The sequence below is a fragment of the Scyliorhinus torazame genome, chromosome 2 (assembly GCF_047496885.1).
Source record: "Scyliorhinus torazame isolate Kashiwa2021f chromosome 2, sScyTor2.1, whole genome shotgun sequence".
In the NCBI taxonomy this organism is placed as follows: Eukaryota; Metazoa; Chordata; class Chondrichthyes; order Carcharhiniformes; family Scyliorhinidae; genus Scyliorhinus; species Scyliorhinus torazame.
This window is the reverse complement of record NC_092708.1, coordinates 399,908,287-399,925,108: the sequence shown is the minus strand read 5'-3', so window position 1 is coordinate 399,925,108 and position 16,822 is coordinate 399,908,287. Positions and strand designations below refer to the sequence as shown.

Genomic DNA, 16,822 nt, shown 5'->3' with positions numbered 1-16,822 from the left:
GATAATCCCGCCATTCCCAGGAATCAGTCCGGTGAACCATTGTTGCTCTGCTCTATTACCAATATATCCTCACTCAGTTAAGTGCAAAACTACACACAATACCCCAGGCTCTAGGCAATTTCCCAAGACTTCCTTATTCTTGTACCCAAATATCCTTGAAATATAGGCTAACCGATCATTTACCTTCTTCATCGCTTGTTGCACCTGGCTGTTATGTTTCAGTGACTTATGAATACCCAGGGCTCTTTGGATATCAAAACTTCCCAATCCCCCCCATTTAAGCAATACTCTGCATTTCTGTTGTTCCTGCCAAAGTGGAGAATTTCATAATTTTCCACATTATATTCCATCTGCCATTTTCTTGCCTCTCACTTAAGTCTGATTAAATCTCCTTGAAGCCTATTTGCATCCTGTTCACATTCCCATCAAGTTTTGTGTCATTAGTAAACTTGGAAATATGAATTTTTATAGATAGAATTTACAGTGCAGAAGGAGGCCATTCGGTCCACCGAGTCTGCAACAGCCCTTGGAAAGGGCACCCTACTTAAGCCCTCGCCACCACCCTATCACCGTAGGATAAAGGGCAATTTATCATGGCCAATCCACCTAACCTGCACACCTTTGGACTGTGGGAGGAAACCGGAGCACCCGGAGGAAACCCACACAGACACGGGGAGAAAGTGCAAACTCTACACTGACGTCACCCAAGGCCGGAATTGAACCCAGATCCCTGGAGCTGCGAGGTAACAGTGCTAACCACTGTGCTACCGTGCAGCCAGGATCCCTGGCACTGTGAGGCAGCAGTGCTAACCAATATGCACCATCTGTGCGGAGTCTGCACATCCTCCCCGTGTGTGCGTGGGTTTCCTCCGGGTGCTCCAGTTTCCTTCCACAGTCCAAAGATGTGCAGGTTAGGTGGATTGGCCATGATAAATTGCCCTTAGACTTCCGGTTGCGGCGATGCGGAGCTAAGCCGCACGTTTCGCAGCTCCCGCGACAACGGACTTTCGGGCTCTCTAGAGGAGCCCCAACGGAGCTTTTTTGATTTGATCCCGTGTGGGAAGGAGCAGTAAGGTCCCCCCTTACGGTATATGGCCGAGATCAGCGGTGGAGTGGCAAGAAAAGAGGCTCTGGAGCAGCGGCAAAAACGAGGGGGGAAAAATGCAAGATGGCGGAGGGCGGAGATTGAGCAGCATAGGGGCCAGACCAGCAGAAGTTCCTTAAGCGCTGTGTGGAGGAGCTTAAAAAGGAGGTGCTGGCGCCAATGCTGTTGGCGATCGAGGGGCTGAAGGAGGCCAGAGGACCCAGGCGGTGGAGCTTCGTGAGGTGAAAGATAAAATGAATGATAACGAGGACAAGATCCTGGTCCTGGCAGTAAAAATGGAGGCGCACGAGGCGGTGCACAGGAGGTGGGCTGAGAGAATCGAGGTCCTGGAGAACAGGTTGAGGAGGAAGAACCTCCGGATTCTGGGTCTTCCCGAAGGAGTGGAGGGAGCTGATGCCGGGGCGTATGTGAGTACGATGCTCCATTCGCTGATGGGAGCGGAGGCCCCTCCGACCCCCCTGGAGTTGGAGGGGGCTCACCGGGTCCTGGCGAGGAGACCCAAGGCTGATGAGCCACCAAGGGCGATAGTGGCAAGATCCATCGCTTCGCGGATAAAGAAAGCGTGCTGAGATGGGCCAAGAAGTTGCGGAGCAGTAGATGGGAGAATGCGGTGATCCGAGTGTACCAGGATTGGAGCGCAGAGGTGGCAAAGAGGAGAGCTGACTTCAACCGGGTCAAGGCGGTGCTGCATAAAAAAAGGGTGAGATTCGGAATGCTGCAGCCTGCGCGGCTGTGGGTCACTTATCAGGACCGACACCACTATTTCGAAACGCCATAAGAGGCTTGGACCTTTATTCAGTTGGAAAAACTGAACTCGAACTGAGGGGATGTGGTTGGGGGGGGGGAATGTTGGTTGTATATGGGGGTTGTAAATAGGGGTAAAGAATACTTCAGAGGTGGGATGAGGGATGGGGATGTGAGTAGAGCTCTGGTTAAAATTCCTAAAATTCCTTTTTTCTTTTCTGTAGATGAGATTATGATGATGGAGAATGTGGGCGTCGGTGCTGGAGGGAGGTGAGACTCGGGGATGAGGGAACTGGGATAATGGCTGCAACAGGAGCTGCGCCACAGGAGGCGGGGCTGGTTCAGGAAAGCGCGGGCTTTTTCCCGCGCATAAAAGGGGGGGGGGGGGGAGGATGGAGGAAGATAAGGAGGAGAGACTCCCACAGGGGGGAGATCAACGGGAAGGCGGGGGAAGCCGGGGTCAGCAGAAGTCAGCTGACTCACGGAAGCAATATGGGGGAGCAAAAGAGCTAGATGTGGATCTAGCGGGGGGAGGGGGGGATTTCAGGGGTGCTGCTGCACTGTCCGAGGGGGAACTGAAAATGGAAGAGGTGGTCGGGACGGGGGTTCCCCGCCTGGGGGACTGGAGGGTGCGGGAGGCGCGGGCACGGGACTGGCCTAAGATAGGAAATGGCTAGTCGGTGGGGGGGGTAACCCCCCAATCCGGCTGATCACGTGGAATGTGAGAGGCCTAAATGGGCCGGTTAAGAGGGCCTGAGCGTTCGCGCACCTAAAGGGACTGAAGGCAGACGTGGTAATGCTTCAGGAGACACATCTGAAGGTGGCAGATCAGGTCAGGTTAAGGAAGGGATGGGTAGGATAGGTGTTCCATTCGGGGCTGGATGCGAAGAATAGAGGGGTGGCAATACTGGTGGGAAAGCGGGTGTCGTTTGAGGCCAAGAACATAGTAGCGGACAAGGGAGGCCGATACGTGATGGTGAGTGGTAGGTTACAGGGGACGGAGGTGGTACTGGTGAAAGTATATGCCCCAAACTGGGACGATGCTGGATTCATGAAACAGATGCTGGGGCGTATTCCAGACCTGGAGGTAGGGAGCTTGATAATGGGTGGGGATTTTAACACGGTGCTGGACCCAGCACTGGATCACTCCAGATCTAGGACGGGGAATAGGCCGGCTGCGGCCAAGGTGCTTAGGGGGTTTATGGACCAGATGGGGGGCGTAGATCCGTGGAGATTTGCCAGGCCTTTGGCCAGAGAATTTTCTTTTTTCTCCCACGTACATAAGGCCTACTCCCAGATAGATTTTTTTGTTCTGGGCAGGCACTGATCCCGAAAGTGGAGGGAACGGAGTATTCGGCCATAGCCATTTCAGACCATGCCCCGCATTGGGTGGAGCTAGAGCTGGATGAGGAGAGGGACCAACGCCCGTTGTGGAGGTTGGATGTGGGACTGCTGGCAGATGAGGAAGAGTGTGGGAGGGTACGGGGGTGCATCGAAAAGTATCTGGAGGCCAACGACAACGGGGAGGTGCAGGTGGGAGTAGTATGGGAGGCGCTGAAGGCGGTGGTCAGGGGAGAGTTAATCTCCATCAGGGCTCATAGGGAGAAGAGAGAGGGCAGGGAAAGGGAGAGGTTAGTGGGGGAGATTTTAAGGGTGGACCAGAGCTATGCAGAGGCTCCTGATGAGGGACTACTCAGGGAGAGACGAAGCCTCCAGACGGAGTTCGACCTGTTGACCACAGGCAGAGGCACAGTGGAGGAAGGCACAGGGGGCGATATATGAATATGGGGAGAAGGCGAGTCGGATGCTGGCACATCAGCTCCGTAAGAGGACGGCAGCGAGGGAAATAGGCGGAGTCAAAGATGGCAGGGGAACTACGGTGCGGAGTGCGGGGAAAGTGAATGAGGCGTTTAAGGCCTTTTACGAGGAGCTGTATAGGTCCCAGCCCCCAGGGGGAAAAGAGGGGATGCGGCGATTCTTGGACCAATTGAGGTTCCCAATGGTGGAGGAGCAGGAGGTGGCTGGTTTGGGGACGCCAATTGGGGTGGAGGAGCTGGTTAAAGGACTGGGGAGCATGCAGGCAGGGAAGACCCCGGGGCCGGATGGGCTCCCGGTGGAGTTTTATAGGAAGTATGTAGACCTGTTACCCCCGTTGCTGGTAAGGACCTTCAATGAAGCAAGGGAGGGGGGGGACCCTGCCCCCGACAATGTCGGAGGTGACGATCTCTTTGGTCTTGAAGCGGGATAAGGACCCACTGCAATGTGGGTCGTATAGACCAATCTCGCTCCTTAACGTAGATGCTAAGTTGCTGGCAAAAATGTTGGCCACGAGGATTGAGGACTGTGTCCCGGGGGTGATTCACGAGACCAGACGGGATTCGTAAAGGGTAGGCAGTTAAATACTAATGTGCGAAGGCTCCTAAATGTGATAATGATGCCATCGGTGGAGGGAGAAGCGGAGATAGTGACAGCCATGGATGCGGAGAAGGCCTTTGATCGGGTAGAGTGGGAGTATCTCTGGGAAGTGTTGAGGAGGTTTGGGTTCGGGGGAGGGTTTATTAGTTGGGTTAAGCTCCTGTATAAAGCCCCGGTGGCGAGTGTGGTCACGAACCGGCAGAGGTCGGAGTATTTCCGGCTGTATCGAGGGACGAGGCAGGGGTGCCCCCTGTCCCCTCTGCTGTTTGCATTAACAATTGAACCTTTGGCCATGGCGTTAAGGGAGTCGGGGAAATGGAAGGGGGTGGTCCGAGGGGGAGAGGAACATCGAGTGTCGCTGTATGCAGACGACCTGTTGCTGTACATGACGGATCCAGTGGAGGGGATGGTTGAGGTAATGCAGATCCTACGGGAGTTTGGAGACTTTTCGGGCTATAAGCTCAATGTGGGAAAGAGCGAGCTCTTTGAGATCCACCCGGGGGACCAGGGAAGAGGGATAGAGGACCTACCGTTGAGGAGGGCGGAAAGGAGCTTTCGATACTTGGGGATTCAGGTAGCTAGGAGCTGGGGGGCACTGCACAAACTTAATTTGACGCGACTGGTGGAACAGATGGAGGAGGACTTTAAAAGGTGGGACATGCTGCCACTCTCGCTGGCAGGTAGGGTACAGTCGGTTAAAATGGTGGTCCTCCCGAGGTTTCTTTTTGTATTCCAATGCCTCCCAATTGTGATCACCAAGGCCTTCTTTAAGAGGGTAAGCAGGAGCATTATGGGATTTGTGTGGGCGAGCAAGCCCCCGAGGGTAAGGAGGGGGTTCCTGGAGCGTAGCAGAGTTAGAGGAGGGTTGGCGTTGCCGAATTTGGGTGGCTACTACTGGGCAGCCAACGTGGTGATGATCCGTAAGTGAGTGATGGAGGGAGAGGGGGCGGCATGGAAGAGGTTGGAGATGGCGTCCTGCAAAGGAACAAGCCTGGGGGTGCTGGTGACGGCACCGCTGCCGCTCTCGCCGACAAAATACACCACGAGTCCGGTGGTGGCAGCAACGCTAAAGATCTGGGGGCAGTGGAGACGGCACAGGGGTGCGACGGGAGCCTCGGTGTGGTCCCCGATTAGAGACAACCATCGGTTTGTCCCAGGAAGGATGGACGGGGGGTTTCAGAGCTGGCATCGGGCAGGGGTTAGAAGAATGGGGGACCTGTTCATTGATGGGACGTTTGCGAGCTTAGGGGCGCTGGAGGAGAAGTTTGGGCTACCCCCGCGAAACGCTTTCAGGTACATTCAAGTGAGGGCGTTTGTGAGGCGGCAGGTGAGGGAATTCCCGCTGCTTCCGGCACGTGGGATTCAGGATAGGGTGATTTTGGGCGTATGGGTCGGAGAGGGCAAGGTGTCGGCGATATACCAGGAGATGAAAGAGGGGGAGGCTTTGGTAGAGGAGCTGAAGGGTAAATGGGAAGAGGAGTTGGGGGAGGAGATTGAGGAGGGGCTGTGGGCTGAGGCACTAAGTAGGGTCAACTCCTCTTCCTCGTGTGCCCGGCTTAGCCTGATACAATTTAAGGTGGTTCATAGAGCGCATATGACGGGGGCGAGGCTGGGTAGGTTCTTTGGGGTGGAGGACAGATGTGGGAGGTGCTCAGGAAGTCCGGCGAACCATGTCCATATGTTTTGGTCATGCCCGGCACTGAGGGTTTCTGGAGGGGAGTTGCGGGAACAGTATTTAAGGTGGTGAAAGTCCGGGTCAAGCCAAGCTGGGGGCTAGCAATATTTGGAGTAGTGGACGAGCCGGGAGTGCAGGAGGCGAAAGAGGCCGGCATTCTGGCCTTTGCGTCCCTAGTAGCCCGGCGAAGGATCTTGCTAATGTGGAAGGAGGCAAAGCCCCCCAGTGTGGAGGCCTGGATAAGCGATATGGCTGGGTTCATCAAGCTGGAGAGGATTAAGTTTGCCTTGAGAGGGTCTGCGCAGGGGTTCTACAGGCGGTGGCAACCGTTCCTAGACCATCTCGTGGAGCTTTAGATGATGGTCGGACAGCAGCAGCAGCAACCCAGGGGGGATGGGGGGGGGGGGGGGGGGGAGGGGGGGGGAAAGGGGGGTTTCTCTGGGGGGCATTTGAGCATGAAAGGACATGAATGATACGGAAGCTGACATGTACGGGAAGAATCCTATGTACAAAGTTCTGTATCTTATTGACTTGCCATGTTCATGTCTTGCCACACAAGCTTTCTTTCTTTTCTTTGTTACGGGGGGGGGGGGTTGTTTATATGGTGGAAAATATTGTTGAAACATTCTTAATAAAAACATATTAAAAAAATAGATTAATTGCCCTTAGTGTCCAAAATTGCCCTTAGTGTTGGGTGGGGTTACTGGTTATGGGGATAGGGTGGAGGTGTTGACCTTGGGTAGGGTGCTCTTTCCAAGAGCTGGTGCAGACTCGATGGGCCGAATGGCCTCCTTCTGCACTGTAAATTCTATGATAATTCTATGATCTTGCCCTAACATGGTTCCAACATGCAAATCATTGAGACATTGTGACTGACTGGGGCACAGCCTGCCAACCTAAGTTTGTACATGAGCTTGTAACCTAGACTGATAATTCAGTGCCCCACTGAGGGAGTAAGTACTGTAGTGTCAGAATGGACGTTTTTCATGTAATGTGACAAATCGAGATCCTGTCTGCACCTCAGCTCACGATACCATCCAAAGGAGACTGGAACATCTCTTAACACTCCTCCCATAACAGATGCCACATAAAACATTGGTTTGTGGAATCTCGCTGTGGATAACATCGCTCCTGCATTCCTCTCCGCAATGATAGTCAATAAATTCACAAATTTAGTTTACTTAGGATTCATTCTGACACAGGTAAAAGATGTGCTAAATGCAAGATTACTCCAAAATGTGGGTTATTTTCAGAAACAGTACTACTCGTGAACCCTCCCACGCAGAACCATCACTCATTTGTATCAATAAGTGCAGGCATTGTAAATTTATCCAGTAAAAGATGCCAGTTTCGAGCCAGCATGGATCATTTTCCTTCATGGGACCAAAAGCCTCAAGTCCACAAACTCAAATACAGTCCCATTCAGTCACTTCTCAAATCATCCATGACTTTTACTTCTAACCTGTTAAAACTTCATCCAATATCTCACAATAAAATGTCCACTTATAACCCACTAAAAAAAGAAGGAATGGGACTAATGTCACCAGCTAATATCCAGCTCTGTTGCTCGATCCGCTTGTTGTGTTAATGACACGGCTAATGGTAAACGCAGAGTTATTCCAAATTCCAGAAAGGAAACGGAGAACCGTTCTCTGCAGTATTTTTGCAATTTGACATAATACGAGGAAAGGTTTAAAATCCAGAGAATGATGTCCCAGACATATTGCATCATTTTAAATGAAATAAATGTTTATTAAGCAATGAAATAAACAATAAAGTAAACTAGAATCACATTTAATTAAGACAATGGCTCAACACAATATGTCTAATTTTACACAGTTTCAAACAATGTTTACTTCACTTCCTTCAGAGATAATTCTCCCCAAACGTTCCACAACACCGTATAGATTTTAAAAACTACAGAAATCCAGTACTTGTTACCAGATCAGGTAGTTATATATATTTGGAGTTGTTTCTGAGGCAGAACAAACAACTTGCTATTCAACACAGGCTTTCTTCACAGACACTGCTTGCTAGGAGTTTAACAGCTATTCCTGCTGTTGGCTGAGGACTGATAAATGGCTTCCCTGCATAAGTTTAATATTCACTTTATATACAGCTTTTCCCCCTGGCCTTTGCTCATCTGAGCCAACCTCTTCAGAAGTCATACTTCATTAACTTCATTTCTTGAGACCAGCTATTAGAACCTAACTGCAAAATACACTCACTATGATCCTACACACCTTGGGCGGGATTCTGCAGGAATCGGCGGGGCGGGCAATTCCGGCACGAGGGAGTGGCGTGAACCACTCCGGCGTCGGGCCGCCCCAAAGTTGCAGAATCCTCCGCACCTTCAGGGGCTAGGCCGGCGCCGGAGTGGTTTGCGCCAAGCCAGCCGGCGGGCAAGGGGCTTGGCGCCACGCCAACTGACGCCGAAGGGCCTCCGCCGGCCGGCGCGAGTTGGCGCATGCGCAGGAGCGCCAGCACCCAGCGCATGCGCAGGGGGGATCATCTCCACGTCTGCCATCGCAGAGGACCACAGCAGCCGACACGGAGGAATAGAGTGCCCCCACGACACAGGCTCGCCAGCGGATCGGGGGGCCCCGATCGCGGGCCAGGCCACTGTGGGGGCGCCTCCCGGGGCCAGATCCCCCCGCTACCCCCCCCTCTCTCTGAGGACCCCGGAGGCCGCCCGCGCAGCCAGGTCCCGCCGGTAAGTGCCTACTCTAATTTACGCTGGCGGGAACGGCTGAAAACGGGCGGCCACTCGGCCGGTGAATCGCCAGGGGGGGCCACTGCCAGCGACCGGCGCGATTCCCGCCCCCGCCAAATCCCTGGTGCCAGGAGAATTCAGCAGCCGGCAAGGGTGGGATTCACGCCCCCCCCCCCCTTTCCCCCCGGCGATTCTCCGACCTGGCGGGGGGTCGGAGAATCCCGTTCCTTGTCTCTTCCTTTGAACCTTTAAGACTTTATTCAAATCCCCTCATGTTCTGTTCCCCATTGTTACCAACTTGCCTTACGTAAACAGCTGTTTGTAGTATTTCCAAGCTCATCAATGTATCAATGGCCATTAACATAGCCAAGCTGTCCCTACCTTAAGCATCTTACATTCTCCCAGTTTCAAAATATATAACCAGCAGAAAATAATCCAATTTCTTGAATTTCCTGATACTTCCATGCCACCACTATGTTCCAGACAGTGTGTATCAATATTTATTGAATTAATTATTATTGACATCAGGCCATTGTGAAGACGATGGACTGTCACTTCTGGGTTGAACATCATCTGTTGTCAGAATGCTCTCTCCACAGACAATGAAGTCAGTATGAATCCAGAATCTCACTACCTCATATTTGTCAGTTTGAGTGGCTGACTTACCTTTCGTTGAGAACACCTTGTACAGAGATCCAAAGGTTCAGACTATGTTCCATTTGTTTTTTTGCAGCTGATGCTACACTGGGCTGAGGGTAGGTATTACTCACCTGCTGTGTTAGAAGATTGAGATGACTGGAGGCTGAGTATTGCCGAGCTTTCTGCTTTGCTGCCAAGCGCTGCAGCACGATGGAGATGGCTTCATGGTTCAAATCTTCACCTGGAGTGGGATGATGATCACCTTCCCCGAGTGTGCCAACTGTTGGTGGATGCTGCCGGTGGAGGTTTCGCACACCCGATCCTGGGGAGAGGGGAAAAGCCACAACAAGAGACTTTATCAAGATTTGTAAGGATAGTGCAGGAAAATGGCAGTGGGGTAGGAGATCAGCCATTATCTAATTAAATGGCAGAGCAGGCTCGAGGGGCTGACTGCCCGCTATGCACTGTGCAGTAAGGCCATACTTAAACGGTCAGAAATTCCGCACGTTCACAAATAGTCTTTTATCCACAGGAGAAAGGGGAGGAAGCACGGTAGCATTGTGGTTAGCACAATTGCTTCACAGCTCCAGGGTCCCAGGTTCGATTCCCGGCTTGGGTCACTGTCTGTGCGGAGTCTGCACATCCTCCCCGTGTCTGCGTGGGTTTCCTCCGGGTGCTCCGGTTTCCTCCCACAGTCCAAACATGTGCAGGTTAGGTGGATTGGCCATGTTAAATTGTCCTTAGTGTCCAAAATTGCCCTTAGTGTTGGGTGGGGTTACTGGGTTATGGGGATAGGGTGGAGGTGTGGACCTTGGTAGGGTGCTCTTTCCAAGAGCCGATGCAGACTCGATGGGCCGAATGGCCTCCTTCTGCACAATTTCTATGAAATGAAAAGAGGGGGATCCAGTGGCAGGTCTCAACTGGACAGTTCCCGACAGCTAGTAAAAGCAGGCACTGACAACACTGCAGGAGTAGGCCTCTCCATAACATTTGGTGCATGGATGAGTAAGTGGGAAATTTATACACCATTAAGCGGTTTGGTCTTGTCATGCCAAGACTGGCCCCTTTCCACATAACAGGCATCTCCAGTGGGCAGCAGGGGTGGCGTGAGGCCCACATGCGAAACATAGGAATGCTGTTACAATATCTGCAGCTTATTCTCCAGGGACAGAGGAGCACACAAGCAAAGTTAAGAGGGTTAAAAGAGCAAGTCAACAGTGTTGAGGCCATTTTCCGCACCATTTCTCTCAACTGATTCTTGAGGTGGGAGTTCTACCTCGCACAATTTCTTTCCTTGTGGCGTCTTTTTTAATGTTTCCCCGATTAGGTTTCCCAATGGGAATTCCCGGTCCCTGAATAAAATGTGGGAGGGGAAAGGCGGACCTATGAGAGGCAGAGTACAGCCCTTTCCAGAGCCCTTTCCAGCACACATATGCACCTGACCAAAGTGACCATACTTCAAGCTGGCAAACTAATAGCGCGTGCAGACTCTCATTTCAAGATGGCTTTCAGACACGCTCGGACATCCGTGTGTGAAGGTTTAACTAACTGTTATGCAGGCTAGTCCTTCAGGAACTTTTCAGTCTTGGCACTTCATGCTTTATATGATACTACGTGAAAGAAAGCCTGGCAAAAGCGACCCGTCTGTCAAACTAGGTACAGCTATCAAGGTGCAACCATTGCCAAACAACCTGTTGCGATAGTGGGGAAAGAAAATACATTTCTAAGTATATATTTATCTGTGTATATCTCAGCGAAGTTGAGCTGGGAGTGAACAAGGGTGTACCTCAGTTCCATGCGTACTCACCAGCTGTGGCTGAGGCGGGCCTGGATAGTTTCCGGCTGTAGATCTGGGTAGCCGCCTGGAAGGAAGATGCTGAAGCAATAGGGAGAGTGCTAGAATTGGGTCGCTGGAGCCTGCTTGGGTACTGCGGGTGACGAGATGTCAGGGTAGCTGAGGCTGTTCTGCAGATCCCGGTGCCAGTCCTGCCCACTGCCTCAGCCAGCAAGGCAGCCAGATCCTGAACTGGAGTCGTGCAGGTGGGCAGGGAAGTGGGCAAGGGCTGGTTGCCTTCTTGCTGTAAAGCTGTGTGTGGAGGATGAACATTATGACTTGAGGAGTCCTCTATAAAACGGAGCCTTCCATCACCTGATCCATCTGAGGCACTGGAGTCTTCTTCCTTGGGTACAGCTGGTCCTGCAGAATAGCAGAGAATGACAGATCAATAGTAGTTAGCTGTGGAATCTCAGCTGTCAGAAAGATTAAAACAAACAGGGCACAAAACATGATTTACACAGACTGTTATAATTCTACTAGGGACCATTAATATTTAAAGAAGAAACCCAAACACCCAGCAATTAGCCAACAGGGAATTTGTAAGATATATGAATGATTTGGTGGAAAATGTAACTGGTCTGATTGTTAAGTTTGCGAACGACACAAAGGTTGGTGGAATTGCGAATAGCGATTAGGACCGTCAGAGGATACGAAATGAAAAATGAACAAAAAATGAAAATCGCTTATCGTCACAAGTAGGCTTCAAATGAAGTTACTGTAAAAAGCCCCTAGTTGCCACATTCCAGCACCTGTTCGGGGAGGCTGATACGGGATACAGCAGGATATAGATCAGTTGGAGACTTGGGCGGAGAGATAGCAGATGGCGTTTAATCCGGACAAATGTGAGGTAAGCATTTTGTAAGGTCCAATACAGATGGGAAATATACAGTAAATGGCAGGAACCTGAAGAGTCTGGATAGGCAGAGGGATCTGGGTGTACAGATACACAGGTTACTGAAAGTGATAACGCAGGTGGAGAAGATAGTCAAGAAGGCATACGGCACACATGGCTTCACCGGCCGGGGCATTGAGTTTTAAAATTGGCAAGTCATGTTGCAGCTGTATAGAACCTTAGTTAGGCCACACTTGGAGTATACAGCTGAGCTATAAGCAGCTACGAAGCACAAGCTCTCGAAGCCTAAACACAGATGTCTCGATTAACTGGATGGAACTGCTGGAATGTCTCTTCCCGATGGACTTGTTGCCTGGGATGTCTCAATATACCGAGGTCAGAATCATAACAATCTATTAATGATGGTGTTATGGGCCAGGGTTCAGAGAACCCCAAAGTGTATCATGGAATTCACCTGACCCACAAGTTTTACTAGATTGTGGTATGGGGAGCACACGGCCCACTCTACAGGTGTGGTGCAGCAGAAATGGAAAAGTATTTTTTTAAAGCAAAACAATGTTTATTCTATGAACTCAAGTTAACCTTTTTAAAACATACAGTGAACATCTGAGCAACCATTAATTCAAATACAACCCCCAAAGAATACAACACTAAGTAATCCTTTACGCTTTCCTTTTAACATCCATAAGACTTTTTAAAAAAACCTTTAAACAGAAGCACATCAGGTTAAAGTCACTACTGAGCACAGTTATTAGTTTTAAATCACCAAAGGATCGATTTACATTCTTTAGATTACAGAGAGAGAGACTCGTACACCTTCTGGCTGTGACTGCAGCTATCCAGCTCTGAAAACGAAGCTAAAACACACCCTGCAGCAAACAGCTAAAACAAAAGTAAAAAGCTGACAGACAGCCCGGCTCCACCCACTCTCTGGCATCACTGCAGTAATAAACACCCATTTCTTAAAGGTACTCTCACTACAGATATTTATATACACACCCATTTATAAACACCCATTTCTTAAAGGTACTCTCACATGACAATGGCCAATGTTCCTTTTAACTCCTGTTTGCTCTGTGGGACCAGCTTATTGCACTGCGTGGTCCCTTTTTGACATGCATCCACACATGCACCCATTTTAAAAGAAACACTGCTTGTGTGTGGTAGGTTTGTTCCTTTCGCAACATTACCCATTGCTGTGCAGTCACAGACCCTTGTACTCAGTCGGACACGCTTAGGACACAAGCTATATCAGTCCTCTTCAACCTCTAATTTCATGTAGAAAATGTGTTTACTTTAACAACTCCATGGGATGTGGAATCACTGTCTAGGTCAGCATTATAGTGTTCAATTCTGATCGCCACACTACCAGAAGGATGTGGAGGCTTTGGAGAGGGTGCAGAAGGAGCAGGTCTTAAGTGGGGTGCTCGTTCCAAGGGCCGGTGCAGACTCGATGGGACGAATGGCCTCTGTCTGCACTGCAAATTCTATGATAACACTATGATAACACTACATACAGCTGACAAAGACTTGAGCTATACACTCATTTTACTTCTTACTTCCATCTTACAAAATCTTGAGGGTTTAATCACTTTTCCTGGGGCTGACCCAAAAGTAGCCACAGTTCTCCAGAATTCATTTTAATTCTTTTCAATGTTCCGACGATCCACTGAGAAGATTCTATGGGGGTTCTTCCATTCGTATCTCAGCTACGTGACCCTCCACCGTTTCTTTAGAAACCTCACAACTGTGATGCCTCAACACCATGATCAGGTTGACAGCAGAGGCACCATTGCCTTCTCACAACTTTCCAAGCTAATATTGTTGAATGCTTTTGCCACAAAGCTCTGAGAGGACTAGCTGCTGGCGAGAACAAATCTTCCAGTTTCTTTTCCCTCACAAAATCCAAAGTGAGATTGAGCCCCCTACGCACATTCTACCTGGTTAATGATGACGTTACTATTTTGTCTGTTTGAAATGAAGACCTAGCCGGCTGTCATTTCCGAGTGAGATGTGTTCCACACCAAAAGCAAAGCTACAACTGTCTCAGTCTTATCCCAAAACTGAACTAAAAACAGAAAATGCTGAATAAACTCAGCAGGTCTGGCAGCTTCTGTGGAGAGAGAATACAGTAAACATATTGAGTTCAGAACAGAACTCCGAAACTGAACTACTTGCTGCTGTCTGCAGATACACTCAGATAAATAAAACAAAAAAATCTTCTGACCAAAGTGCAAACATTAATAATTACTTCTGTGGCACTGTGGTATGTTTTGGGATGGTCCAAACAGAAATGCAAACAAATTATTTTTTACCTTCAACACAACTCTGATTAGACCATAAGATGTAGGAGCAGACGTACGCCACTTGGGCCCATCGAGTCTGCTCCACCATTCAATGACCGATCTGATATGAGGGGAAGAGATAGAATGGACAGGATAAAATTGTTTCCATTGGTGGAGAATTCTAGAACCAGGGGACATGGATTCAAGGTTAGTGGCAGAAGGTGTGGAGGGAACAGGAGGAAGAACTTTTTTACGCAGAGGGTAGTGGGAGCCTGGTATTCGCTGCCCAAGTTGGGGGTGGAGGCAGAGACCCTAAACTCTTTTAAGAAGTGACTGAATCTGCACCTTAAGTGCTGTAAACTACAGGGCGATGGACTGGGTGCAGGAAGGTGGGATTAGAAAGGGGACCTGTGAATCCTCGGGCCGGCATGGACAAGATGGGCCGAATGGCCTGCTATGCTATAACATTTCTATGGTTCTATATGATAATCTTCACTTTCCCATCTTAAACCCATAACCTTTGGTTCCTTTACTGATTAAAAGAATTGCCTTTCTCAGCCTTCAATAGGCTTAATGACCCAGGCTCTACAGTGAAGAATTCTACAGATTCACTACCCTCAGAAAGAAGAAATTCCTCCTCACCTCGGTCTTAGATAACCCTTTACTCTGAGATTCTGCCCTCTGGCCCTAGACTCTCCCACAAGGGGGAAACAACCTCTCAGCATCTACCCTGTCAACTCCCCCCAAGAATGCTATATACCGCAATAATAAAACTAATAATAATCGCTTATTGTCACAAGTCGGCTTCAACAAAGTTACTGTGAAAAGCCCCGAGTCGCCACATTCCGGTGCCTGTTCAGGGAGGCCGGTACGGGAATTGAACCCTCGCTGCTGGCCTTGTTCTGCATTACAAGTCAGCTGTTTAGCCCACTGTGCTAAACCAGCCACTGAGCTCAACCAATAAGATCACCTCTCATTCTTCTAAATTCCAATGAGCACAGGCCCAACCTACTCACCCTCACCTCATAAGAGCACCCTCCATACCCGGGATCAACCGAGTGAACCTTCTCTGGACGGCCTCCAATACCAATATATCTGTCCTTAGATAAGGGGACCAAACTTGTTGACAGTATTCCGGGTGTAGTCTAACTAATCCCTTGTATTGTTTTATCACAGAGCCACCAAGGCAATATATGGACCCAACACCCTCGGCCTCAAACGGTTGTGGAGTAAGGACGGGACTCCTATCAGACCTTTTGCAAACAGGGAAGGTTGAACTCTCATAAAGGCAGTACAAATGGCGCGATGGACCAAGTTTGAGAAGCTACAGCCGCTGTTTATGGGGCAAGTGACATCCCTTGGAAAAAGAGTGAAACCATTCAATATGTCAGACAAAAAAGAAATAGTGCAGTGAAGCAAAATGCCAAGAAATTGGGAAAAAGCTTGCCAAGCACCAAGCTCTGTGCGATGGGAAAACTGTCCAGCAGGGGGAGCTGAGTACGACACCCGTGGGAAGTTAGGGCACTTTAAAATAGTTTGCAGATCCAAAGTTCCTTTAGCTCACAACAACGAAACCAAGTAAAATCCAAGAAGTGGAAGAGTCACAGTCCAAACAAATAACCTCCTTTGGAGAAGTTAACAAAGAAGAAAATAATTATTGGAGGATTAAGTTAGAAGTAGATGGTGACTCCCCAGAATTCAAGCTAGATACTGGCACAGGTGTTTCAGTATTATCTGAAGTTAGATATGAGGAGAGATTGAATAAACTGGGATTGTTCTCCCTGGAGAGACGGAGGCTGAGGGGCGACCTGATAGAAGTTTATAAAATTATTAGGGATATAGATAGGGTGAACAGTTGGAGGCATTTTCCCAGGGCGGAAATGACAATTGCAAGGGGGCACCTCTCAAGGTGAGGGGGGATAGGTTCAGTGGAGATGTGCGGGGGAAGGTTTTTACACAGAGGGTGGTGGTGGCCTGGAATGCACGGCCAAGTGAGATGGTTGAGGCAGATACGTTAGCGACCTTTAAGACTTATCTGGATAGGCACGATGACCAGACGAGGTACAGAAGGATACAGGCGGTTGGTCTAGATAGGACACGTGATCGGCACAGGCTTGGAGGGCCGCAGGGCCTGTTCGTGTGCTGTATTGTTCTTTGAAATGGCTTAAAAATATCACATTACAGTCAAATACCATCCAGTTGCAAGGTCGAGAAGCGACTATATCAAAAGTAACAGGCCAACACTTGGTAAGAAAAAGATACAATGGTAAAGAAATTATTGAAACCTTGTACATTACATAAGCAATTCACTTTCTAATTTTTTAAAATATAAAGTTAGAGTACCAATTATTTATTTTCCAATGAAGGGGCAATTTAGCGTGGCCAATCCACCTACCCTGCACATATCTGGGTTGTGGGGGTGAGACCCACGCAGACACGGGGAGAATGTGCAAACTCCACACGGACAGTGATCCAGGGATTTGAACCCGGGTCCTCAGTGCCGCAGTCCCAGTGCTAACCACTGCGCCACATGCTGCCCCTCACTTTATGATTTAT

General features: G+C 49.6%; 1 protein-coding gene across 4 annotated transcripts in view; it reads right to left on the bottom strand.

The window, feature by feature from the left end:
- Positions 1 to 16,822, bottom strand: part of ttll5 (tubulin tyrosine ligase-like family, member 5) — a 602,008-nt gene that overhangs the window by 346,223 nt on the left and 238,963 nt on the right. For all 4 annotated transcript variants that reach the window (XM_072494443.1, XM_072494444.1, XM_072494451.1 and 1 more), the window contains 2 exons: positions 11,099 to 11,488; positions 9,423 to 9,613 (listed from right to left, as the gene is read on the bottom strand). In XM_072494443.1, the coding sequence (XP_072350544.1) occupies positions 9,423 to 9,613; positions 11,099 to 11,488 (581 nt within the window). The remainder of the gene's footprint in view (positions 1 to 9,422; positions 9,614 to 11,098; positions 11,489 to 16,822) is intronic.